The sequence below is a fragment of the Toxoplasma gondii genome, chromosome XI (assembly GCF_000006565.2).
Source record: "Toxoplasma gondii ME49 chromosome XI, whole genome shotgun sequence".
Classification (NCBI taxonomy): Eukaryota; Apicomplexa; class Conoidasida; order Eucoccidiorida; family Sarcocystidae; genus Toxoplasma; species Toxoplasma gondii.
Genome location: NC_031479.1, coordinates 5028775 through 5056091, shown reverse-complemented (window position 1 = coordinate 5056091; position 27317 = coordinate 5028775). Strand labels below are relative to the sequence as shown.

The following is a 27317-nucleotide window of genomic DNA, read 5'->3' as shown; positions in this document are numbered from 1 at the left end:
TTTTTTCCCCTTCCCCGCCCTACAAAAACCTGTGCATACCTGTGCTGGCGCCCGCGAGGGGTACCGGCCCCGGGGCGTTTGCGGCCTTCATACTGGACTCGTCTTCTCCTCCGACGGTCGCGGCCATGAGGCCCATTTCGCCTACGCTCCATAGGACGAGGTCGTCGTCCCGGCGTTTGGTCTTTTTGCGAGCGAGGTTTTTTTCAGCTTCTAGGAGGAGGGCCAGGTCTGCGTCTCCTGCCCCGAAAGTGGTGAAGTTCGCACGCTTTTCGCCGAGATAGAGAGCCTTTCTAGTCGTGTCTCGAATCCACTTTCTTGGCACGCAGCGAAGCGCATTGGGGGCGGGGCTTGCGCTCCCGGTGGCAGTCACGGCGACTCCCAGGCAGACAAACAGCGAGGATGGAGGGACTCCCACCCAGAGCGTGAGAGACGAGGCGGCCAGCGAGGTCTGCTTCGCGGGAAGCGCCCCTGATACAGAGGCCCCAGGCCCCCGCCAGAGCACCCGGTACCGCGCTGGCAGGGGAAAGAAGGTCTCGATGAATCGCTGCAACTCGACGCTCTCGGACATAACTGATGTCGTCGGGTCCGTGATTTCCAAAACACAGGGAGAAAAGCCGGAAGCCGGCGCATGCGCACTGGAGCCGCCCGACGCGCCGTCGCCTGCAATCGCTTTCGACATGTCCGGGCCTAGACACACAAAATGTCCAAAGGCTACCCTCTCGCGGTTCCGCTTCATCAAACCGCGGTGCCGGCCTTCGAGTTGCTCGCACATCCACATCGACAGAACGCGCTGCTGGGGCGAGCCACTCGCGTCGGAGACACTCGAAGAGCTCGCGCCGCCCAGAGACACCACGCGGCCTTCCCAGAGCTTCTTGAAAGCCGTGTGGGGCTGGATCCGAAACTTCAGTTTGGTCACAAACTCCATCGACGCGGTGCAGGGCCGCACACCCAGGACCTTCCAGAGTGGCGCTGCGGTGTCGGGTGCGCGCCCCGCGACGGGCGAAGTATCTCCGACGACCGCGCCAAAGACCCGCTCACCCACGCCGGGGACCGGCGCGAGGGCTGGGCCTGGAGGCCCGCTCTCGCCCGGTCCCCGATCCTGGGGGCCTGGAGCCCCAGGGGCAGTCGCTGGGGCCCCCGCGGGCCCGTTTGCGTCAGCTACGATCGCCCCCTCTGGCTGGCCCGGCAGCTGGCCGCCAACGACGGCGATAAAGTCGGCTTCGCTGATGACGCCGTCTCGGTCGACATCGAAGAACCGCAAAAGCTCCGCCACGCGCTGAGGGTCCACCTTCTCCGGGAGCTGCCTCACGCCGATCCACTGGAGCCCCGCGACGAGCTCGGCCGCATGCAGCGAGCCGCGCCGGACGACGTCGAAGGCCCGGAACGCGTCGGAGGCAGACATGTGCTTGTCTCTGAGGAGCGCGCGGAGGCGACCTGCGAGCAGACACCGTCCCTGGAGAACGGCGAGGTCTTCCGTGCTTGAGAAAAGCCGCGAGATGGGCAGAAGGCGCCAGTCGACTGCCTGATTTCGGCGCCGGCACTGACGGACTGCAAAGAAAAACTCCTCCCTCTCTCGACATGGCGTCTTCTCGAACGCCTGGAGCAAGAGGGAAATGTGTCTGTTTGAGTAAAGCAAACAACTGTTCAGGAACCGCGCACATGCGTGGATCATCTGCGACTGCACCCCGACCAACGACGCGAGCTGCACAGAAAAACAAACACCAGACGAAATCCGAAAACAAGCGCGGAAAAGCTGAAATGAGAGAGAGAGTGAAGGGAGAGTGAAGGAAGAGAGAAAAGAGAGAAGAGGAGGACAGATGAGGACGGTGCGTGGACTGGAGCGACAAAAAGACATGGTATCGCCAGGTCGAGTACGCTGAAGAGATGGAAATGGATAAAGAAAGAACTCGGCGAGAAGCCTCGAAATGATCACTAGAAGGCCCCCCCAAAAACAGTTCGACGATGCACTGAGGCACATCGCATCTCAAGAGGAAAAGCCCAACAAGCAGCGCCGCGGCTTTTACCGGCACACCAAGCGCCCAAACGAATTCCCTTCGGCGCGGGCGGCCGTCTTACCCTGCGTTTTTTCATTTGGAAAAGAGGCGAAGCATCGACGGTCTGAAAGCGAGCAGAGAGATTTCGGAGGGCGACGGCACATCGCTTTCCCTGAACGAGAGAAGAACAGTTATGTTGCTGCATGACATGCAGCGCAGCGCGAACGCCTTCCGCTTCCTCGAGCGTGAGAACGACGTAAAAGTGATTCGGTTCTTCCTGGAAGAGCAGCGCATCCGAGAGAGCGTAGATCAACTCCTCGACAGAAATTTCAAGCTTGGCATCGCGGCGTGGCTTCCCCGACTCTTGGCCCCCGGCGGCACCTGCGTCCCGCGCCTTCAAACTGCATGCACCCTTTGTCGCCTCGTTCCGGAAGGGACCGTGGAGATCCACCACACCGCCAGAAGGCTCCGAAAAGCTCAAGTTGCTCGACAGGAGGTCTGAGTGCCCAGAGGCTTCTCCAGATTTCTCCTTCCTCGCGGCAACTTCCAGCTGAGACTCAAACAGCGAGAACGGGTCCGGCTCGAAGAGCAGTTCATCTGTGTCGTGCTGCTTCTCGGTCGCGCGCCTCGGCTTCTCGCTCTCGCCAAAGAGAGCCGCAAACGACTCGACGCCGTTCGGCCGGCTCGTTTCTGCATGTGTCTGCGTCCACGCCGTCTCCGCGGAGGACAAGGCGAGACTGGGTACACTTCTCGGGGGGTCCGAGGAAGAAGGCGAGGCGGCCGAAGAAGGCCTCCGACTTCGCAAGTTCAACGGATTCATTGTGCCCACGGCAGAGCCCACACGGTGCGACGCCCGCGCAAGAAGCGAAGGCGCGTCAGGAGGCAAAGAAGAAGACGAAGACTCTGCTGCGGTTGAAGCCGGCAGACGCCGAGACTGCTGCTCTCGACGTCGCCGCTGGCGAATCCTCTGAAGCACGAGATGCGCGAGGATCTGAGCTTCCTCTTCCGTCCCTACTTCGAGGAGGTATGCGCGAAGGAACTCGGGCAAGGCGCGTTCTTCGATGACGCCTCGTCGTCGCGTGTCAAGCAAGTCGAAGATCTCCTGGACGCGTCTTCGTCTCTCGCTTTCTTCGCGTTCGCGCCTTTCCCTCGACTCCTCGCAGTCGTCGCGGACCTCGCCTCGAGAGCCTTCAGCCCCTGCGACTCCACAGTCCCAGTCTGGAAGCCACTCCATGACGATGATCACGTTCTTCAGGCGCCGGTGAGAGTGGAAGCTCCAGGACGGTCGGAAGTGATTCGCAGACACCAGGAAGCTCGAGGGGAACGGAAGAGTCTTCCCCGGTCTCTGAGACAGTTTGTGAAAGATCGTCCACTCGGCGCAGGGATAGAACGCCTGGGAGCGCGAGTCGGGCGTCCCCGCCAGCGTGTGGAGGTGCCACGGCTTCTGATCCTGGTCTGCGCGCGAATACTTGAGAGAGGCAGCCGCCTCTTCGACCTCTGGAACTCGCTCTTCTTCCTTCTCCTGCTCAATCTCCTGCTCCTGCTCCTGAACATGCAGCAACGACAACGACGCTTCGAAACGCGGTCTGTCTGGGGACCACCGCTACAGACACACGACGGAACCGCCCTGAACAGTTGCCAAGATAACTGCGACACAAACATCACGACGCATACAAGAACAAGATGAGGAAAGGCAGAGAACGAATACATGCTGCTTGTTTCTGCGGGCGTCATGCGAAAGATTAGCACACCCCTGGAACTAGGCTTGCACATTTCGTTCTGTCCTGACCTGCTCTTGTTCTTGCTCCTGTTCCTGCTCTTGCTCGACCTCGGCTTCCATGGCGTCGATACGCGCAGCGTCGGCACCTTCAAAGGCGCCTTCGGTGAATCCATGAGCGGCTCCGAGGAAGTTGTTGCGCATTTTGTGCTCGCGGGCGTCGTCGCTCTGTTGTTCGACTCTGGACAGAATCGAGACGACCTCGCGTCGAGCCCTGTCGCTCTCCTCCGGCGCTGCATCGTCGAGCAGGCTTGCATGCGCCTCAGCCATCGCTGTGAGCTTCTCGTGTTGAGAGAGGAGAACGGGTGCGCGAGTGGGAATGGAGAACTCGATTTTCTCGCGGAAGACGTCCAGACACCGCAAGAGGAGACAGGACGTCTCGGAAGTCCCGATGGACGAGTGGTCTGTCTGCAGCCGACTGTACGCCTGCTTCCTCCAGACGTTCATCAAATTCTGCTGGGACAAAAGCCGTGCCTGCAGAGACTCATTCGCAATTGACCGCACCACCAGCCAACTGCAGATCTCCTGTAAACCGCGCGCAACCTGCTCTCGACTCAGAGCCTTCCGACGCCCCTCCACAGCCTCGCGGCACCCCACACTCAGGGCCTCACCCGACAGCGGCCCAGGAGACAGCCCCCCAGCAGGAAACGGAGAGAGGGCACAGACGGAAGACGAACTTGACGAAGAGAAGGAAACGTCTGAAGAAGAGAAGCAACCTGATCCAGTGGAGGAAGGGAAGGGGGGGAGAGCAAGGCGAGATCCAGGAGGTCCACGATTTAGAGTGGAGCTATGAGGCGACGACGCTGGCTTTTCTTCTTGAGGGAAAAGCGTCTCGTTGAAACGCAGAGTCTGCGCAAGTCGCGCGTGCTTCACAACGAGTTCTCCGATTTCCGGTGGAACGAGCAGACAGATTTTCTGTCCTTGCCCGATCTGACGCATGCGCCACGCACCCTGCGCGTAGTCCCGGAAAGCCATGTCCTTCCCAATCGTGAGAAACGCCGTCGCGTCTGGAGCCTGCTTGATATCCTAGGAAACGACAGAGATTCGCACAATAGCGAGAGGAGATGGAAGTCAACGCAGTAGGCACAGATGCAGAGACAAAAGACAGCGGGAGGAGGAAGAGAGAACGAGGTCGAGCGGAGAAACGAAGAACCACATAGATCGAGAAAGAGTGCGAGACATCAGCAGACCGAACAGAGCGTTCTTTGCCTCAGAGGAAGCCTTCCAACCCCGCGGCGAACGCTGGAAGTCTCTTCTCTTCCCCGAATCTCGCGCGTTTCCTTCCCTCGCGTGCTACACTCACTTGGCCAGTGGTGTGGACATGGTCGTAGAAGGTGAAGCGTTTGTCGACGGCGATGCCGCATTGCGCGAGTTTGACGATACGCCAGTCTTCTCGCATGAGGACCATTTGCCTGTCTTGTTCGTCTAAGAAGACAACTCCCTCCATGTCTGGTAGGCCCCGAGAGAGAAGAATGGCCGCGACTTCCAAATTCGATTTCCCCGTGATCAGCGCCCCCGTGTCAATGAGGACAAGGGGCCTTCCGAAGCGGCTCTTCTCGTCTTCTTCGCCGTCTGCCTTGCGCCCACCGCGTCTCCAGCGGCTCGCATTGCTCTTGTTCTCGGTGCGTTCGACGCCGCTGTTTTCGGAGAGGCCCTGGAGCTTCTCGGGGCCTCTGCGTCTTTCGCCGCCGCCCGCGTTCTTCGCGACAAAGTCGAGGAGAGCGTCGACCGTCCAGTCGTCTTGCAGGAGTTGGAAGGAGAGCACGGCGGGGTCTGTGAGGCACTTGACCATCTTGCCGTCCGTCCCGGCCTCGTAGTTGCACGCGCCCATTTCGATCGGGAGGAGATCCGAAGGTGTGCCGGAGAAGCCCAGACGAATCGGGAAAAGCATGCTGCCGCCAATTTCCTGCCCAGACGCCGACAGCTGCTGCCCTGCGTACTCGAGCGTCGCGGGGAAGATCAGGCGGAAGAGATACGCGGCAATCACGAGAGGCTCTCGCCAGAGGAGCCTGTACAGACAGTCGACGTGCTCGCGGTCGGAGACATCCAACAGGTCCAGGGGCCAGATCTTCTGAAACAGAAGAACGTCAAGGTCGCGCGTCGTCGTCCGGCCGCCGTGCTCGTCCACGTCCGGCGGATACACATGAGCCAGCAACGCACTCGACCCCGCAGACGAAGCAGAAGACCCGTTAGGAGAAGAAGATCCGTTCAGAGAAGCCGTCGTCAAGGTTGGAGAGGCGAGAGAGCGTAGAGATCGGCGGCGAGTGCCGAAACTCCGCAACCTACGAAACCGAGATTTCTTCTCGTTTCTTTCGCAGTGGACCGTTGTCGTCACGAGCCGCTCATCTCCACTCGACCTTCCCTCCGACGTTTCCGTGCTTTCTGTCCCCGACGTCGACGCCTTAGTCGCGGCGGTCGTCTTCACTTGTTCGCGGGCCTCGTCCGACGCTCCAGCGTCTCTGTTTCGTCGCCGCTGCGCCCTGAGAAGGAGACTCCGCATCCAAGCCGTATCTTTGTCGATCCGGCGCTGCGTACCTCTCACGCTGCCTCCTGCGTGAACGACCCACTGGACGTACTCGCGCACCGGGGGTCGAGACGAGAGAGGTCCGAAGGAGAATTGAGACTCCAGCCGGTCTTGCAAGTCGGCGAGCACCGCGAGGAAGTCGAAGAAACGCAGACCCTGGTACCTAAAACTCAGGATCGTGGTGCCGATGACGATGTCTGGATGGGCGAACTCCGACGCGTGACTCGGGGTGTCTTTTCCGACAAACGGAATCGCGAGCACTTGCCGCGTGCGAGGTAACGAAGGATTCAGCCGCAAATGCTGCTCAAGTTCCGACACCGTCATGACGCCATAGCTGAGAAACGGAGAAAAACGTGAACAGAGAGACGGAGGTCAACGCAGAGGCCAAATTGGGTTGACAGGGAAAAGAAGTCGGAGAAGGAAAACCAGGTGAAGAGACAGATGAGAGGAAGAAGACACGCGAACCGCGGACGTAGATCGAGACGCAGCGGCTGGAGAGAGCGGAGCTTGAGGATCGAGTCACGAACGAAAAAGTCGAGAGAATCTTTAAGCTGCCCGCATGTTTCCTCTTATCGGATTTCTCGTTCTCCCGCCAGGTGCCAATACACGTGCTGCCATCTCAAGTGTTTACACTGTAGCAGAACGCGGGAGTGAAGCGAGTATTCCACTACAAAGACTCGACTCGAGTTTAAATAACCCCGGAGACCTGTTTAGTCTGCGGCACCCGCGACGAGCAGCCAAAAATACAGTTCAGTGCTGATGTGCAGCACAGACGCCGCTGCGCTGCGCCGTCTGCCCGTTGTTGCCTGTTCCATCGCAAAGACTTGAACGCCTGAGGTGACTGGGACTGCACCGAAAATTCGTTCGGACTCACCTGACTCGGTTGACTTTCTTGAGAACGTGAGGCAGGAGGCTGTTCAGCCACTCCCTGGAAAGATTGAGAAGCTTGACGTGACCATCTTGGAGCCTGTCGACTGCTTCGAACAGCTCCACATACATCAAGTCGCCCTTGAAACTCGAGGCAGAAGTTCCATCCCCGACAGCCGCCGGACTCGCCGCAGACGCTGCGCGCGCCGCAGCTGAAGGACCTACGTCCATGGGGAGTGTCTGAAACCAGGAGTCGTTCCAGGAAAAAAGTCGAATCAACTCCAGGTCTCCATCGGTTCGTGTACAAGCACGCAGCCGTACACACACGCATATGTGCAGGTTCTCTCACGTGAATACATTTATACATTTATATACATACATATATATATACATATACATTTATATATATATATATATATATGTATATATATATGTATATGACAGGCATTGCATCCAGCCTCTTTGTCGTGACTCAGGATGCGGATCCTTCCCGACCTAAGGGCGTGGTGACTTACGCATGGTCTTTCTCTTGGCGCACATACAGGCCTGCTGCCCACAGCCCCTGCGTCGGGCCCACGCTGAAATTGCACTGGTCTCAAAACCCATCTCTTACTCGCTACATACATATGTATATATATATATATATATTTATCTATGCATAGATGTTTAGACTGTTGTATGCTAGTTCCGCATTCGGAGCTCGCTTTGCTGCGTGTGTTTGTGGAGTTTGACGTACAATGTAGAGGAGAGCCTGTTGGTCTGAGAGTCCGGTGAACTTCCAGAAGACAGTCAAGCCGAGGAGCAGCCATCTGGCGAGGAGGGGCTTGAGATGTTCCTCGTACCACTTGACAGAGAGGAGAACAAAGTGTGGATTTTTCAAGACCGCTTTTTGCGCGAGGCCTGCCCGCACTGTCTCTCGAATTTGGTGGAGAAGCTTCCAAGCTTCGCCACTGTTTGTCAAAGGCACCGTCATGCGGCCCTGGCCTTTCGCGTCGCCCTCGCAGAAGAAGAGAGCGTCAAGCAGATGCCACGGCAGCTTCCACCGAAGCCCCGCTCCGCGGTCTTCTTCGAGAAACAGAAACGCCAGCGGAGGATCTCGCGAGACCTGCTCTGCATGCGCTCCCTTCCCGTCTGCCCATCGGCCCGCATACGACGCCTCCGCGACCTGATTTCCGTCGCCGCCACGCACTCCTGTCCCTCCGTACAGAGACGAAGAGAGAGCAGAAGAAGAGAGAGAAGACGAAGAGAGAGAAGAAGCACAGAGAGAAGAGGAAGAGGGAGCAGGGTGAGAAGAGGAAGGATGGCAAGCAGGAAGAGGTAAAAGAGACGTTTCTTTTGTCGTGAAGTCCAGAGGCAGTTTCCGGCCGACTGGCCAGTGAAGCTCGCTTCGCAGCGGGTGGAGGATGAGGTCGACTTCGTCAATCATCAAGATGCCAGTCGAGAACAGATGCATAATGCGTAGTGAGAAGTCCAACTCCCGACGACACTGACGCAGCTCTGGCTCACTCAAACGCTCTGGCACAGACAGCGACGCGGCGTCCAAGTAGAAGTCTTTTTCATCTAAGACGACAGAGCACAGCAGGTAAAACAGAAGAAGACATTAGACGACGAAACATTTCGAAACGCACACACACACTCACATCGGTGAATGCAAAGACGCCGCCGTTCCTAAACAGTGCCCCAAGAGAAAGCCTCTTCGCCCTCCGGGTGTGTGGCGCTGTCTCCTTGGAGGCCCTGCGAGTGAATAGATACTTTTACACAGAACGAATCACCTGCGCGATACCTCCCTCACATGCCCCCCCCCCCCGACCCATCCAGACATGTATACAAATGCAGGGATTTGTGCATGCGTCTTATGTGAGTGGCTATACCTGGGGATGCATACCCTTACACAGAAAGCAAAACCAAGCACGTTCTCCAACTGCATACCCACTGTGTTTATACATGCACGTAGACATCTCTATGGAAGATTTTTGACTGAAGCATTTGATGAAGAGGGACTCCGAGCTGCGTGGAAACCCCGACGGCTTCACATCGCGATTTTCCATTTCGTCTTGCTCTCTCCAAGGGACAGCCTCGCCTTCATCACCGCGTTGCTCCGTTTTTTGAGTCATCTTCCCAGGGACGTATTGTCACTGAGAGCCGTGAGCGTTGACCTTTAACCTCGAGCCGGACTCACGTTCGCCAGGATAAACGAGCTGTGTATTTGAGGCGAGTTTGCTTGCACACATTGCCATAGGTCCTCTACGCAAAGGCTCGAAGGTAGAGTCGTCATTGAGCGTCAGAGAGTTCTCGACATTGAAAGGAACTAGATCTTCAGAAGTGACACGGACTCAATTCACCAGGCATCAGACCCACTGACCGCGTGTACGGAGTTCAGTACCTGATTTCTGGAATCCAAGGAGCTTGGCAAAGTTGCTTTGGAGTTTCTGAAGCTGCGAGCGTCCTGCGAGCACAGCCTTCTCGATTTCGGAGAGTCGCGCGACTTCCTCGACGTACTCGCGCGCGCGGTAGGCGAGGTCGAGCGTGTGGAGAAGGTGAATGGCTTTGAGGAAGAAGCTCTTCAGCGTTGTTGGGTCAAAGAGAACAATCGCCCCCGTCTCCTTGGCTTGCAAAAGCTTCAGGTAGATTCTCTGACTGGCATGGTCGTAGCGCGAAAAGTGGAAGGTATGCACCCCCTTGCGAATGACCGCCGAGAAGCGCTCTCTCAGCACAGACCGTGTGAACTCGAGAAGATTGAGAGGCACCACTTCCGCGACGAGCCGCGAGCCGTCGGCGAGCAGAAGCGCCAACAGAGGAGAAATCACTGTGGTTTTCCCCGCCCCCATAATCATCTGGTGACAGAGCGAACGGCCCTCAGCGACGTGCTTCCGGAACTGGCTCAACAGCGTCACCTGAGACGCACGCAGCAAAAGGTTGTACGCAAACTCAAACACCAAATAGCGAGGGTCGTAGGAAGCCATGACAACCGAAGAAGAAGCGAGGGAAGCAGAGTGAGGAGGCGAAGGAGGAGAAGGAGAAGAAGAAGAAGAGGGATGGGAGTTGGGGAGTTCCATCGAGTGTCGTTTTGCTGCGAGTTGCTCTGCACAGTTGACAGCTCTCATGCGGATGGCAAGAATGGCTTGTTCGAGGTCTTCTCGTTCTTCTGTCCGTTCACTGCGGCTCGGATCTTTCTCGCAGTCCTCGTTCGACCCCTGGGGGACGACAGCCGAGTCGCGCCCGCCAGGAGCCCCTGAAACCGCCGCGCGGTTCGCAGATGTCTCGCGGTGGAAGGCTCGCGGAAGGAGATTCGAAAGTCGGCCATGAGGCTTTTCTTTGTCGCTGGAAACTGGCGCATGCAACGCCGTTGAGTGTTGCTTCAGGAGGCGCATGAGAGAGACGACCTCCCGCAGGCAACGACAGACCTGCGCCCGACGATTCACAGCCAACAAGACGCCGCCCACCAGACTGAAGACGTCTTGGAGCATCTCTGAAAAACATCGAAGAAAGGACGCTTCGGGGATTCCGCGTTGCGCGAAGAAATCGATGCCAGGAGATGCATTTTGAATCGAGCAAAGTTACCAAGTTTTTGAATAAAGGAGAAGCCAGGAGTGCGGTTCCCCCTCTCCGGACTTCTCTCACAAACAGGATCCATGCCTGCTCACTGCTCTGTCCATCACCGACATATACACAAGTTTACATATGCTCATATAAACACACATGCAAATAGGTACGCACGTATGTGAGAACATCTATACTTTGAAATTAGATGGACGGATTGCAGCTTTCGCCTCGAGGCTCGTAGTGCAATTCTGAGACCTGCAGGGTGACACTGGGGAGAGAAAGCATTTCCTGTTTCGACAACGGTTGTTCGTGACCAAATGCGACACGCAGGGAAAAGCGCCCCGAATCTAACGAATTGTGAAGTGAAACCTCTACAGTTGTAAACCTTAAAATGAAAAGGAGACAATCAGGACATCCCCGTCGGTATCGAAAAGCACAGAGTCGCGCGCCCTTTACCTGGGTCAAGGAACGGATTGAGTTTGAGGAGGTACTGTTCCGCGTCTCGACTCATCATGAGGGAGACGAGGAAATCAAAGGAGAGCGTGAGTTCAGTGCCTGCGAGTTTTCCCAGAGTGAAGGCCCACTCGAGTTGCGTCAGCGTCTTTTGCTTGTCTTTGGCCTTTGAAGAACCTTTCTGAGATCTCCTCGCCTCTTCAGCCGCGAGCCACTGGCTGACGAGTCGCGTTTGCTTCTTCTCGTTTTTCTCTGTCAAGCAACCGGAGACAACCGCGCGCGACTCCTGGGAGAGCAGCGCCTCGAAGGAGGTCGTCGGAGGCTCTGCAGACCCGGCGAAATCCGTCTCCTCTCGCGTCTTCCCCTCGTCCTTCTTCTCCTGTTCCTCTCGCTTATCCGTCTTAGCGCGCTTCTCCGGGACGAGCGCAGGATCGAAGTCCGGGAGAGAATTGCAGATTGCAGACGTGAGGCGAATCGACCGGTCGACGAACCGTCCGTCCGCGAGGAACGCCTGAAAGAGCCTCTGTCGAAGTGAGGAGAGAAACGCGACGACCTTCGCCAGCGCCGACGAAGACCGCAGCATCGCCCCCACTTCCGCGCGGGAAAAGCCTTTCAGAATCGGCTGCAGACGTCTTGAAACCTGGGGACCAAAGACACAAAAACACCGGAAATCGACGCAAAACAGGCACCGCGCGAGGCGATGGCGAGACGGCGACAACATGCCGATTGACGAGTCTCTCAAAATACGCGCTCCTAATCGACTTCAGGACAGGCTTTTTACCACTCGCGTTGGGCAGCTCGGGAATACGTTTTTCATGAACCAGCGCGATTTCGAAACTGCTCTGCAACGCATCGCAGTGACGCGACGCACACACTCTCGACATCCTGTACAAATATGCATGCGCGCCCAGTGAGAGATACGCACAAATACGTACAGAGATGTACAGACGCCTACGTACACGTAACTCGAAAAGAACAACCAGAGAGAAACGCGCCCACGGCAGACATGTGATTGACGCAACTCTCACAGAGCACGAAGTCCGGAAATCAACAAATGTCTCTTCTCAGGGCGTACACCACAACCCCTCTGTGTACCTCTCTAGTCACAGTTACAGACACATACATGTATATATATATATTTATATATATATATATATATATTTCAGAACCCTTTAGTTGAAGGTATCGATGAAATTATAAGCACGAATGACTTGTGTTTTTAAAGGCCTTTTTCTCGTTACGCACCAAGCGCACATGGATTGTCTTGTGCACGCATACCAGCACGATCGACTCTCTTGACGCGGGCAGACCTCCCTCCGCGTCTGTTACTCCTGCCTTACTTGCTCTTCGTAGGTTCGGACTTCGTGTCTGAGTCTCTGGAGAGTCGCTTGGCCGATGCGAGTTTGAGCTGCGGGATGATGGTCGAGGACGAAAGGCAGCGCGTCGGCAGCCTTCCCCTCGCGGTCTCCAACCGTCTCTTGGGTCTCTTCTCTTGCCCAAGCCACAAAGTTGCTGAGTCCTATCCCTGCAAGCGGCTGCAACGCGAACGCCTCAATTGCCTGCTTCGTGAGTTGAAGCTCTTCAACCGACAGACTGTCCCTCGCCTCCTCCGCCGCGCCCTTCCTCCCGTCCCGCGTGTCTCCTGTCTCCTGGCGCCGCGTTCCTGGCCCGTCGGGCGCCAAGTCGCCCCCCCGACTCTCGTCCTTTCTGCACACACCACTGCGCTCGTCTGCTCTTCTCTCCTCTCCCCGTCTCGCGTCCGCGGCGCCAGGGACTTGGAGGACCTTTTGCTGCTCGACGAAGACGGAGAAAACTCCTGAGTACTTCTTTCCGTCGACCGGGAAGAGCGCGCGAGACTCACACGAGTAGTCGAAGACGCGAAGCGCCAAGGCCGCGCGGTTCTGCCACGCGTCGGCCGTCCAGGCCTCGACTGCGTTCGAGATTCGGCGCGTGAGGCCGGGGGGCAGGACCGGCGGCTGCCGGAGTCGCCCGCCTCGACTCAAGTCCGTGAGAGTTTGCTGGATTTCCTTCAGCAGCTTTTGGAACGGCTCCTGCGTCCGGAAGACGAGCCCCAGCGACGGTAGTCTGGACTTCTTATCGCTCTCTTGAAGATGAGGGAAGCTCGCGGCGAGACCTGGATTCGCCATCAAAACGCGGAGAATCGCCACACTCTTGTTCTTCGACTTCACATCCCAGGAAGGGAGATAACGGGTGAGCAGTGCCCCCCAGAGATGCGGCGCCTCTCCAGAGAAGACCCGCAGAGGAAAGGCATTCGTGAGCAGTTCGTAGAGCAAGAGAAAGTCAGAAACGCGAAGGCCGTTGTCCAGCAACTTTCCCACAAACGTGAGCGCCTCCGGGCCCTGGAGCGCGTCTTCCTGGTCCGCGCGCCGCACGGCGAAATTCGACACAAAGTTCGCGCATGCATCCAAGAATGTCGACAGCGAGGAGTCCTCGCTAGCCAAACACCCCGCGTCCTCGACCGCGTCAAAGTCGTCGATGTGCGGCACTGCGGGCACCGCCAGACCGGAAATAGTCACAAGTCTCGGGTCCGAGAGAGAGAGAGAAGACGACAGATCCACTTTGGAGGCGTCCACGCCTCCGGGGTCGCGGCTTCGAGGCTTGGGCTCCAGAGACGCCTTCGGTCCGGTCGGGGGAGACGAGACAGCTCGGGGCTTCGGGCTCTTTCCCTCGAGCATCGCGGCGAGGACGGTGATGCGGTTCCCGACTTCGGGCAGCGCCTGGAGGTGGGCGGGGCAGAGGCGCAGAAGCTCCAGTTCTTCCTCGAGAGCCAGGCGACAGGCAGCAGAGACAAAGCTCACCTTCCGAACGTACAACAGCAGGTCCTGGAAGATATCCCACGAAGCAAAGAAGGACCGAAACTGGGACGCAGAAGAAAACTCGAGGCCTGCAGACCGGCTGGAGCCTCCGCCGGGTCCTTCGTTTTGGGGCCCAGCCGCGCTTCGGGCGTCGCCCAAACCCGAGGCCAGTGGGGCGGTGTCGCCGTCCAGGAGTCGCGAGGCAATGCCGAGTGTCGACTTGCGTCCCGACGAGAAGGCGGGAAGCCAAGCCAGCTTCCCTTTCCGCTTCTTGTCAGGAAGCCGAGAACGACTTGGGGGGGGGGCAGACCGTCGCCCTGAGCCGCCTGCAGAGCTGTCGTGGTCGCGACCAGCGCTGAGCAGGCCCGCGGGGGCCAAGGCAGAGGGCGCCGACTTCGAGGCAACCTTCTTTCCCGAGCGTTTTCGACTGTCTCTGCTGTCTCTTCCAGAGTCCCCGCCCTCGCCCGGCGGGGTCTGCGCGCCGCGAGGCAGCGACGCGAACGAGGAGACACCCTGGAGGGCGCCGTCGGCCTTCCCGCCAAGGGCGACGGAGCCCGTGAGGCCCTGGCGATAGGCCGCGAGCCAGATCTTGATTCGGCAGGCGTGGGCGTCGGGATGAAAGTCTCGGCTGTAGATCTGCAGCTGGCCGATCAAGGCCCAGATCTGCTGCTCCTCCAGAGAAGTCTTCTCCGCGTCTTCCGCAAAGACAATGGTCTCGACGAGTTGACAAACCTCGCCATACTGACGCGCGAGGTAGCGAAGCAGAAGCAGATACAGACCTGCGGCCGCTGTCGGGATGAAGAGAAAAGAGCGAGAAGAGTGAATGGGGTAAACATAGTGACGCGAACCCCGCAGAGAGCATAGCCAACGAGGATCGGAGTAGTCGAAAACCACCGACGGCTCGAGGAGATCCAGCAGCTGCAGGGTGCAAGCGAAGAAAGGGCAAAGCACCATTAAAAAAGAGAAAGGCGACTCACCTGTAAACCCGATGTGCAAATACTTGGATTTCCACGCGGTAATGGTGCTTCCCGGCATCTTTCCAGGCGCCTCGCCGGATCGAAAAAGTCCTCTTTCGCGTCTCTGTTCGTGTCCTTCCCTCTCGACTCGTCATCCCACCGTCTCACCACAACGAACGTGTGTGTCTAGGCTGGTCGACTTGGCGACGTAAACATTTTTTAACACAGAAGCTCAAGTTCCTCTCGGTCTATATCTCCCGCTCCTGTTCTCTATATCTCATTGTCTTCCTGTCTATCTTTATTTATGTTTGTATCTACGTCGCTTCATGTATCTATCTATATCTATCTATATGCATCTATCCAGCTGTCAATCTGTCGACCTTCCTATCAATCTATCTATATCTATCTAGCTGCATCTATTGCCACTCGTTGACTATGTTTCCCACGGGGAATTAGAACCGCATATCAGGTTATTTGCCTGAAGGTCGATCTATATCTATCTGTCAATATGTCTATCCTCTCTCTCCACTGCGACGTATTCGAGGGATATCCTGAGTCGCTGTGAAAGCCCAGCATGCATGTATACAGCCAGGATTGTAGAAGTATCGTATCCATCTTTGAAGACATGTTTAGCCGGGTGTATGTCAGCTCCCGGTTTCCTCCATTTACCTCGTGAGCACTGTGGATGTTTCCTTTTTCGATTTCTTCGCGTTCGTCTTTCCCGCCGCGCATGAAGGCCGCGACGGCTTGGCCGACGGCGCTCGAGCCTGCAGCGAGCTGATTCGCGACGCCTCTGTCCTTTTGTCTCTCTTCATTCCTTCTCGCGTCGACCGCCGTGGCTGTCGGGGAGTAGAGGCCGCCTGGCCTGTCGCCCGAGAAGGGGCCTTCTTCCCGAGCCGGAGGAGACATGGCGAGAGTCGCCGCCAGGCAGGACTTGCGGAAGACACGATACGGCTTGGCGGTCGCGGCAAGAAGCAGAAACAAGTCTCCCTCTTCGTTGGAGAGCAGCAGAGACGGAGGCAGGCCCTGAATCAGCCGCGCCGTCAACGGAGACTTCAAGATCTCTCCAGTCGACAGAAACAGACCGCTGTGCTGCTCGCACATGTACTTGGTGCAAAGAGACACCGCAGCCGACTTCGCTTGGGAAGAAGGTCGAACAGGCGGACGCTGTGCTCGAAACGTCAAACCCAGTCTGCGGGCAAACAAAACGGATCGGCGACGGCCGCATTTCCCACCCGCAAAGTACCACAAGAGAGACCGCGACACGACAACGAAGATGCGTCCTGAGCAGCAGAGAGTTAGAGAGAGAGTTAGAGAGATACATGGAGAAAGGTACAGAAAAAGAGACACGGACGCATACAGAGAGACAGAGAGAAACGCACAGAGAGAGAGAGCGGCAGCGACAATGGAGACTCACACACACAGAGTAAGACAGAAATAGGCGGCGGATTCTGCCTCACTTCGAACGGAACATAAAGAGCTCCATTGAAGAATGTTGTGGATATATAGGTATAGATCTTCATATTTATACATTCACATATATATATATATATTTATATTTGGATACATATGGATATATATATGGATGTGTTTCGATATATATGCATATAGATGGACATATATGGGCATATATGGATGCATATGGATATATGCTTCTATCTGTGTGTGTGTGTGTATGATACATATACGCGTATACTTATATGTAGAGAATGAGACTCGTTTTTATGTTTTTCCGCATGCTGGCTTGCGTGAGGCATGGTTTCGCGTCGTTGTGTAGCATATGTTTGCTTCTCACCTCGGTAGTTCGATGAGGTCGAGGGTGAGAGGTTGTCTGAGGGAAGCGAGGTCTGTCGGTCCTTTGGGCTGGATACCTCCTCCAGTCGACCAGACGAGGATGTGACTCAGTTCTTCGACTCTTTTGAGACTTTCGACGACGTCGAACAGAGGACAGGCTTTGTCAATCAACTGAAGGTTGAACAAAGTGTGGACCTCGGGAGGGTCGTCCTCCTCTCCGCATGCACCTCCGTCTCGCCTCCTCACTTCGTCTTCGCCGTCGCGTTCCGCCTCACCGCGGCGAGCCGAAGCAGCAGAAGCCACCGACGGGGTGGACGAACACACAGAGGCAGACGCGAGAGTAGAAGAAGAAAGCGAAGCAAGAGAAGAAGCGAGGCCGCCGGGGCCTCTCTTTGGCGTTTTGATGGCGACTCTCTGAACGATTGCAGAAGCGTCAGAGAGCTCGACACACTTGCCTCGCGTTTGCGTGTGAACCAGGTGAATGTGGATGGCGGAGCGCGCGACGACGGCGCTCGTGGCGCGAGAGGCCGAGCGCGGTCGCGACGAGCCGCAGATGCGTCCGTCGCTCAACCGCTGCCAGAATTCGTAGTCCTCCAACAGGGCAAAGGGAACGAGGCCCTGAGGGCGGACACAGAAGGAGCGGAAACGGAGGGAATGAATCGGGAACGAGAGCTGGAGCCACGACCAACAGAGACACAGAGGGAGGGTGACGACGAGGACAAGGAAAGTGAGTGAGAGATGCCAGTGCGGACGATACAGGAGTCATCCTGCATGCGCCGACCCAGGTGATTTCTCCACTGGTGGATCTACAGATTCAGGCGGAAGGAGGCAGATACAGTTACAACTACAGCTGGACGTAGATTGATATGCAGGCAGAAGAGTCGAACTTACTAATATACGCATATGCATGCACGGAAACCTGGTGCTACAGACTGCTGAAGATGTAGGTCAGAAAAACAAATGTAGACAAAGATAGCCAGCGACAGGTCAGTGTATCTCTGAAGAGGTTCGAGGCGGACGGTGAACAGCGACAGGCGGGGAGAAGGCAGGGTACAAGCAAAACAGGAATCTTGCGCTTTAAGTTGGAGCTTTCTGTTGGCGAAGTCCGCCCGTCTCGACTCCTGTCCTGATCCCGAGAATGGTCCCTTGAGGCGGAGGTGCGTCGAACACCAGCCGGACAAGTGACTTTTGTTCCAAACCCAAACGTCTGTCTCTCTAGTGTCTCCGAAGTCTCTTCTCCGGTCTCTTCTTCCTGCATTGAATTCTGAGAGCCTGCGGCGTACCCTGAGAAATCGTGTCGGGACGTAGACCTCCTGGTCCGTCCCCGCGTCGAGGTTCCTCGCGACCACAAGCGTCGGCCATGCTGCTCTCAGTTCGCTTCGCGTCTTGCCCACCTTGTCCTTCCCCCTGTCTGCTGTTTCCTGCTTCGGGGCACCGTCCTTCGCTGAAAAAAAGGAGACAGGGCCTCGCCACCCTGAGCGCGGAAAGGCAGCCGGCACCCCCGTGCAGAGCACCGGCGACGGCGAGCAAAGAACAGCAGAAGAAGGCGGACAAGGAGACGGCGAACAAGGCGAGGAGAAGCCGACTTCGTCGAGGCGTTTGAAGGGAACAGAGTCGAAGCTATGCCGGGCGTCGGAGGCGTAGCAGAGCTCTCGAAAGAGCTTTCGGCCCTGCTCCACGAGGTTGAAAACGAGCACGAGAGGCGGGTCTCTCTGGACAATGATTTCCTTCAAAACGCGAACTGTCGGAGGTGGAGGGGAAGAGGAAGAAGCCGCAGAAGAACCAGACCCTACGCCCGAGAGTTCCGATATCGTCGCTGCCGCCCCGCTCAAGAGAGCCGCTAAAAACAGAATCGCGACAAGGAATGCAACCAGCAGCGAGGTGTTGAGAGCAAAGCAAAGACGAGGACGGCCAAGAAGGCGCGTAAAAGAAAGCAAAAAGGGGGCTGAGACAAACAATGAAGGGGAAACAAAGCGCATCACAAGTTGCGGTGACCTCGAATCAGCGAGACGAGGGGGAGAAGTTTCCAATAAAATGGAACTGTAGGCATACACACGTGGAGCTCGTTGTCGCTGACTGTGACCAGGCCGTTTACAGAGAAATTTCGATTGACCTGCAAACTCTAGCACAGCATTCGTTTGCTTTTTAATTCACATTGGTGGGACTAGAAATCCTTGTAGTGCACAGTTTCTTGACCTTGAAGAACCGGAACACAGACTCAGAAAACCATGCAATTTTTCCTTCAAGGCAACACTCATATCAGGGAGAGAGAAGGACAGGCACAAGGAAAACCATCGCCCCTTTCTGGAGATTCTAGATCTTCTACTCTACTTATATGACAAGCATTTGTTTACGAATGTACATTTTCCCCGTGAAGTTAAAACAGGCACAAAGCTACGTTTGCTTCCGAGGTTCCATCGCCACAGTGGAGTGCCGCTGCAGACCCTGCAAAAACCGCACGGCGAACTGCGTCCACGTCGTCGTCAACGGACCTTTACTTCATTCGCAGAGTTAAGTGACAAACGCGCGAAAACGCCCCAGCCCGCCAACATCGATTGCCTGCGTTCTCGCTGTGGCTCGTCGATCTCCCCTTTCCCGTGTGTGGGAGCATGTTGACTTTTGTTTTCACAGAGAAGGGAGGGAGAGACCCTAGTTGATCGCCAAAGCAGATATCCACTGCATGTGTTCACTGTCTGCTCCGGTTCTTCGTCCTACCTGCGACGCCGTCGCCAGACGCGCTTGGACTGTCGTCGTCTTTGGCTGCGAGGAGCGCGACGTCTTGGATGTCCAGTGGGTGGTAATGCGCGATGAGAGGCAGGATGGAGACATTCGCACTGAACGCGCTGCCGCTCTCGCCGGACGCCGCCTCGCCGTCTCTGAAGGCCTCGGTGTCTCTGCCTTTCGCGCCGTCGGCCCGACTCGAGCCGACATGCCCTGTCCCCGGCGTCAGCACATCGAGGGGACAGAGACAGAGAAGCCGCACGGTCGCAGGTTGGACGGTCTCCCCCTCTGTCTTGTGTTCCTCGCCCCTACTCGCCTCCGCACCGGTCTCCGCCTGTCGGTCGCCTCCACCTCCTTCCGCCGCCTCGCTCTCGGCATCACACGTCTCCTGCGCGTCGCCTGCGCGGTTCGCCGGATCTGCCGACTGCGCCTTTTCGGTCCCCAACATGTTCTTGAGCGTCTGGGCGCCGGCCGTGAAGAAGTTGGAGGCCACAGCGATGTACCGTGTCGGCTTCATGCGCGGGAGGAGCAGCACAGAGGCGGGGGGCAGCAGCCCCCTGGCTAGCCACGGGTCGAGCACGGCGGGGACCCAAGTCTCTTCGTCCGCGAGCGAAGAACTCGAGAAAGGCGAGTAGACGCGCGTGAAGTCTTCAAAGAGCGACGCGAACGGGCCGTCACGAGAGAGAAAGGCGTCCGAGCTCGGAGGCTCCCATCGCTGCAAATCGTAGCGTCTGCCCACTAGGCGACACCAGAGACGCTCCGTGGTGTTCGCCACCAGCGCACACTGGAAGGACCCTTCTCGCGAGACGAGGCCGAAGAGATCCGTGAAGTCCACGAAGTCGTTCGCCCACTCCCCCAACATCTCCATCTGATTGCGCTTCAACGTAAACTCCGCGAGCTGAAGACGGACACACCAGAAAGCAAACAGGAGGAGAGAAAGAAAGGAGACCGAGACACGGCATGAAGCCCAGGTGCTTGAGGCTGTACAAGAACCAAGTAGACATCGGCGGGAAAAGGAAAGCATGAGGAACGACGAACACGGGGACGAACGCTTCTGCACAGATGTTCGCATCAAGCTATACAGAGACATACCAAATACAAATGTACAAGTATACACCAAGACACAACAGTTCACACAAAAGTAAATATTCGCTTAGATCGATAGATACATATATATATATGTATATATATGTATATATGTATACATCTATGTATAAAGACCAACATATATATAAATGCACATGAATATCGGCACAAATCAGATCGTATGAGTATGCATATCACCACAGTTCGATCAACATTCGGCAAGGTTATCGGACCTCTCAACGATAGTCTGTGAATGCCTGTGTCATTTGGTTGTTACTGGAAAAAAGCAGTTCACACGCCGTAACGAAAAGGAACTCCACTCCCCTTTCTTGTTTGCATGATCCGTACACTGCCCCAAAGAGGAGTGAAGACTCCTCCTCTCTCCTGTTCTCACCTGCAGGTTGATTTCTGTGTCTCCGGGGACATCAATTTGTTTGCGTAGCCACCGTTCGTATCGCTCGAGTCCAGACCCCCCTGTCTGCGTCTTCTCTCCACCTTTCTCTCGACCCACGAATCGCTTAAGTCGACTCACGACCGTCTCAGTGGCGCCGAACGCGTTCTTCGTTCGGTCGTCGTCGCCGCTCTCCAGTTCGCTGAGGTGTCTTTCCTGCCTGTCCGCCTCGCCATGCGTCGCCGGCGCGAAGCGACCCCGTCCGCCGAGTCCGCCGGCTGCGGCTCTGTCTCCGACCTCTCTCCAGTCTCTGGCGACGAGGGCATCGTCTTCGCCTCTTCTTCTGCCCTCGCCCAGAGGCCCTCGAGGACTCGAGTCGCCAGGTCCCCCTTGGGAGAGGAGACTGACCACCGTCTCTTGTCGGGCCTTGCCTCCGCGCCCGGTCTTCTCGCCGTCGAGCTCGAGGAGGTCGACGGAGTCCGCGGTCTCGCGCGTCGTCTCCTCTCCTCGTTTCCCACAAATCAGAGACAGAAAGTTCTCGTCGCGCCACGCGCGCTTTCCTGTGAAGGTCGCCGTGCGGACCACGGCCTCGAGCACCTCGTTCGCGCCCTGGTCTCCCTGGTGAGATTCCAGCCAACGCAGCAGCTGCAGGCGGTGTTGCTGAAGCATTTGGAATACTGCCATGTCCGACAAGCCGAGCGGGTCGCCGCCGAGGAGCGAGTCGACGTCGTCGGCGCCATCTGTGCCGGAAGCCCCACCCCCGAGGACCGGACCCGCGCCACTGTCTCCGGCACTGTCTCCAAGTGACCCCACGCCTCCACTCGCCGTTGGAGGGCCCCGCTTCGCGCCCATCGCCGCTGCAGTTGCACTGTTGGTGGCGACGGGGGTCTTCGACCCAAAGCCCGAGAGACTCCCGCCAGAAATGCCTGCGCTCGGCGAGACGATGCCCAAAAACGGCGCGCCGGCGGCCCCCGCACCGCTTGTTGGACTCGGGGACGCGCCCGCGCCCAGAGCGCCGCCCGAGTCCGTGAAGGCCGCGCTCATCGGCAACTCGAGCGCGAATTTGTGGTGCGAAAAGATGAAGAAGAGAGAGACGAGGAGCGCAGAGACAGAGTGCGCATTGAGCTCCTCCCAGACGCAATTCTGGTAGAGGAGAGCGATGTGGGCGTACAGGCGACAGGCCGCTCGGATATCCGAGTCCGCGACTGCCTTGTAGGCCCAGGTCTCCAACAAGTGCAAAACCTCGCCGCGGAGCCGAGCCTCGAGTTTCTCCTGCCAAGACCGAAGCGTCGCTAGCGTCTCCTTCGACAGAGACGGAAGGCCCCGCACGCGCGCCGCCCACCCGCTGCGGCTCATCGGCAGCGCAGCAGATGCGCCAGGAGTCTCTCTGTCCTCTCTCTCTCCTGCAGCCTTTCTTTTCTCACCCTTCTCACTCTGCTCGCCCCCCCCAGACTCGTCCTCAACCCCCAGTCCCCCGTCTCCATACTCCGACGAGGTGACGCGTCGTCTGGTGGCTTCGCACGCTGACGGAACACAGGCGCCTTGCCATCCTTCTTTCCAATACCGGTTGTGTCTGAGGATGAAGAGGACGTAGGACTGGACTCTGACGACAACGCGAATGACGTAGAGGAGAAGGAGAGCGCTCGGGCCTCCGTAGGCGCCGGTCTCGCGGTCGATGGCGATGGCGAGGAGTTCGCCGAGGGACGAAAGCAGGGTCTGCGGCGAGTGTTGGAGCTCGTTGAAGAGCAGGCCGAGGGGAGTCGCGAGGTAGCTCCGACTCGCGGGCGGAACGAGGTCGGGAGCTTTCTTCGTCTCCTCATGTTGGAAGTGCCACGGTTCGAAGAGCACAGCGGAGAAGACGAGTTGGAGTTGCGGCAAGACGAGGGCATCGGCGCGGCCTTCCTCGGCGAAGAACTGTGTGACAAGGGGGATGCGCAAGTAGGGCGCAGTCAGGTACTGGAGGAGGAGTTCGCAGTCTTGCGGTCGGAGACTTGCGTTGAACGTCGGGAGTTTCTTGATGTACAGCACGTCCTCCTCAGTCGTGATTCGATCTCCCGCGGCGAGCGCAGACGCCGGCAAAAGCGTCGACGGATCGGCGCCAGACGGCGGCGCGCGCGGCTTCTCGCCGACCCCCAGCCACTGCGCGAGGCGCTGAAAAACACTCTGTCGATACACCGCACCCTTTTGACTCCGGACCTTCTCGTAGTAGTCGTTTTCTGTCCCGAAGAAGGAGCAGTTCAGCTGCTTTTGAAACGCCGTGACGCTGAAACGCTCCTCTGTCGGGTCGAAGCGCCACCGGAGCGTCGCGTCCGCCACCGACCACCGTCGCAGGTCAGGCAGAGCGTTCGCCGCCGGCGTCATCAGCGCTTTGAACATGAAGACCAAGTCTCTCAGATACACAAATTCCGGGAACAAGTCCGCGATATCGCTCTTCTCTCCAGACATATACAACTCCACGCTCGGCCGCTGCCGCGGAAACGCCCAAGACACCGCCACATGCTCGAGGAAGAGACGGTCGCCTTCACCCAGGTGCAGACCCTTCTCCCATGCAAACATCACGTGAGACCACGGGACTTCTCGACGAAGTGCACTAAAGTAATCCAAAATCTGGAAAAACAGCAGAGAACCAAAGATGCATGTGTGCCCTGGGGGGGAGCCCGGAAAGGAAGTATACACCGAATGCAGAGATCCATGCACATCTACACAACACAGAGATGACAGAACGACTCCACCAGTTTCTTTCTGTGTGAAGCGATGCTGTTCTTGCTCTCTTTCCTATCGGGTTTGAAAGAGACTCTGTTGCCTTCCTATCTGCACAATATTGCTCTTCAACTGTTGAGACTTCGTAAAAGTGAGGTTCTGGAAACCACGCGATCGCCCAACAAGTCGTCTCGGTCCCCGCTGTCGGGCGTTTCTACAGCTGACAGCCGAGCCCACTCCACCCTTCCCAGGTAGACAGACAGCAGGCATAGAGAAGAGACGAGCACAGGTAGACCACGGTGAGTTAACCCACAGTGAGCATAAAGCATAAAGACAATATGCGGATCATGGAATGTTGTCCTCACAAAAGTAAAAAAGACACTATTCAGCATGTAGAGGGATTGTTGCACTGAACCTAGCACACAAAGATCATATCCAGAGCAAGCAGGACTGCTCGTCATCACAAGTGAATCGTGAAAACATTAGTTTTGCCATAAAGACAATGTTCTTCCACTGGAGGACGAACACAACAAGCAGCCATGTAGTGACAGCCTCTGAGACAGAGTGACCTAACAGCTGTTTCTGGTGAAGTGAATCCTCCGCAGTGGAATCCTCACTAGGTCTTGAGTGCGTGCTTCCCAGACCAAATCTTCTCACCTAAAGACGCAGAGGTAGGTAAACAAATAGACTGACGCAGACAGATCAATGGATAATATCAGAATGGAGTGATAGATACTGTCACGTACATGCATGCGTAGAGACATGAATAGGTTGACAGATGGACATCCCTAGACGGCTGTTTGCATGCAGAAGTACAGCGTAGACACACCTGCGTTCGGGCGGTGGCGTAGACGGGGTCGTACAAGAGGAGGAAGGACGACTCTTCAGCGAAGCCGGAGATGTCGAAGACAAACGGCTGAACAGGGCCGTCTGCGAGTCCCGAGTAGAAGAGAGAAACTGTGGAGGGCTCGTCGCATGCAGGCAGCCGCAAAATGCAGTCGGCCAGACAGCAGACAGCCGCCATGGTCGTCAGGCGCTCGGCGTCCATTGAGCGAGAGTTGGGCAGAGAGAAGAAAGTTGCGGCAAAGTGGCGAGCTAACGCATGCAACAAACGCAGTAATTCGATCTGCGTGTCTCGCCGAAGCGCCGCTGCATGCCACAGACTCTGCGACACCAGCGGATCGGTGTGCGGAAGCGGCAGAGGCACAACCTGAAAAGCGAGAGGAAAGTGGGCAGCAGAAAGGCGACTCTGAGAAGAACGAAAGCAGGAGAGACAACACAAACAGGAGAGGAAGAAACCTACCAAAGACAAGACACACACAGTAAAGAGAGACACAGAGGGAGAGGTCAGAGAGAATGAAGACAGAGAGAATGAGGAGAGAGAGTGTGAAGAGAGACAGAGAAGGGGAAAGAGAGAGAAGGCAAGAGAGAAACACACAAACAAGGAGACAATGGTAAGGCCCGAAATTTTTGAAAAGCCTCTTTTTTTTGTTGACTCCCTTTATACCCGGTACACTCGCAACCTCCCACTGTCACTTCGTTTCCCCGACTGCGCCTTCGTCCCAGCCGCATTCGCCGCCTTCCCCCGTCCTTTCTCGGCCCATCTTTTGGCTCGGGATCCGCCAAACTTGCCCGGAGAAAAAGGTCGACGATGAGTTGGAAGCGAAAGCAGTAGGAGTTCGGAATCCGCCTTTCCTGATTTCCGAGCAAAACGCAGGCGTCCACGGCCTTCCGGAGAGCCCGAAGGACACCGTCGATGGTCTCGACTCTCTCCGCCGCTGAGCTAAGATCGACTGGCAGCGGGAAGGGCAGCGCAGCGGCCTGGCCAGCCTCCTCGTCTGTCGCGGCGCCATCTAGCCGGAAACTGCCAAAGTGGGGGAAGACGGCAGCGCCGGGGAAGCGAATCTCGGGTGTACACGCCGCGGGTTGGAGTGTACATCCACCTGCGCCGAAGCCGCGGGCCGCGAGTGAGAGTCGCCCATTCATCTCGCCCTTGAGGCGAAGCAATGCGGTGTATATACACCTGAACTGCGGGGCGAGGAGCGACGCGCGGGAGGCGAAGAAGGCCCGCTGCCATGCCTGCTCACTCGCGAGACGCCCGAGATTTTGAATCGCGAAAGAGACGAGCAACGCCTGCGATCGGTCGAAGGAGAAACCCAGCGAGGAAGAGGCAGCGGCCTGGGCTGCTCCTTGTCGGGTCCGCAGCCACCGACCAAGCGCAGGCAAGAGTTCTGCGTCCGGAGAAGACGAGGCGCCGACGAGGGTCGGCAGACGTGAGAGATCCTCCAAGAGCAGCAACGCAAAAGCCAGGTGAAGAACCACTTCGCCGCTCGTCGCCTCTTCTTCAGATAAGCCGAAACACCTTCGAATCAACACACAAAACGAGTTTCGAGGAAATGCAGACAGCGAAAAAAACCGCGCAGACACCCGAGCGACAGGATGCGGCCGCAGCATTACGCAATTGGTCACACGGAGCAGCAGAGGAGACACCGATAACCCAATATCCACGCGTGAGTGCGGCGCCGAGTTGGCGCGCTCACAGGACTCTACAGACGAGTATTCTTACGACGAGATAGGCTTGGAGACGAGACGGGAAGATGGACAACGTTGGAAGAAAGACACACGGATGAGAAGAGGGAACGGGATAGCGGGGCGTCGGAGAAAAGCAGTCACGAGTTGAGCAGAAGCGAGAGAATGTAAAGACCTTCATGGGGGTAGGAAAAAAGGGAGCACTGGTCGTGGGAGAACTGCATTTGTATGAATAGAGAGTAAGGGAGACAGGATAGCAGGACACGGCTATGAGTGCAGGGAAACGGAGACAGAATAGGGAGACACGGATATGGACTCAGTGAAAGACTGGAGATAGCCAAGCCGACAGAAACGACTAGCATGACAGACACTGAAGATAACAAGACATTGATTTCAGTTGATGCTGACCTGAGAAGAAAGACGAAGACCGCTTGTGCGCCCTGAATGGAGGATCCGGCAGTCCGGAGCTGCGGCGCTGGGCGCCAACATCCACCGAGTTTCGCAGGTTTGACAAGCGCAGCGCTGCTTAGGTCAACGTCCTTCCCTTCCTTCGATGTCTCTTCTCCCTTCGTCCCGTTCGCACGCGCCCCGCCACCAACTGCGGCAGCCACAGAAGAGAGAACCGTCGAGCCCCAGGAAGAAGAAGAGGAAGAAGCGAGACAGACGAAGGACGAATCTGGCGACGGGGAGGAAGGAGACACGAGCCAGTTGTGCAGCAGAGGCTTTCCGTTCAAGTGCGGGAGAAGCACGGTGTAAAGGACGTGGAAGTTGGTGGGCGAAGGCGAAAGCAGGAGGCGATACACCGCAAACCAGAAAGACGAATGCACCACGTGGTCGGCGTTCACATCTTCCAACACCAACAGCAAATCTCGCTGGACTGCGCCTGAAAACAAAGCGAAGACACAATCAAAACGAGCCGGGAAAGGTGACCAAGCCGACACAAGGAGCGGTGGAAAAACACCCAAAAACAAAAATGCCAGCCGCGCAGCCGTTCCAGACCTTCCAAGAAAGAAAGCAACTGCAGTCCACAACTTCATAGGGAGAAAAAACGGGGCAATTTCCGGTTTTCCTTCGCCACGTTCCTCTGTTTCCCCGACGTTTCGTTCTCTGCCAGCAGCAACCTTGAAACCATGCAGTGATATGCATTTCTACGACTGGAATAGCGA

At 56.9% G+C, this 27317-nt stretch overlaps 1 protein-coding gene across 1 annotated transcript in view; it reads right to left on the bottom strand.

Moving 5' to 3' along the window:
- TGME49_315860 (EF hand domain-containing protein) overlaps positions 1-27317 on the bottom strand; it is a 30654-nt gene that overhangs the window by 1177 nt on the left and 2160 nt on the right. The window contains exons 3-19 of the mRNA XM_018782890.1: positions 26560-27034; positions 25255-25984; positions 24452-24832; positions 20926-23529; positions 19440-20343; positions 18008-18564; positions 16726-17342; positions 15600-16122; positions 12499-14892; positions 11162-11798; positions 9546-10631; positions 7899-8722; positions 7170-7402; positions 5075-6629; positions 3784-4797; positions 2077-3540; positions 40-1702 (exon numbers count right to left, since the gene is read on the bottom strand). Of these exons, the coding sequence (XP_018635304.1) occupies positions 40-1702; positions 2077-3540; positions 3784-4797; positions 5075-6629; positions 7170-7402; positions 7899-8722; positions 9546-10631; positions 11162-11798; positions 12499-14892; positions 15600-16122; positions 16726-17342; positions 18008-18564; positions 19440-20343; positions 20926-23529; positions 24452-24832; positions 25255-25984; positions 26560-27034 (17661 nt within the window). The remainder of the gene's footprint in view (positions 1-39; positions 1703-2076; positions 3541-3783; positions 4798-5074; positions 6630-7169; positions 7403-7898; positions 8723-9545; positions 10632-11161; positions 11799-12498; positions 14893-15599; positions 16123-16725; positions 17343-18007; positions 18565-19439; positions 20344-20925; positions 23530-24451; positions 24833-25254; positions 25985-26559; positions 27035-27317) is intronic.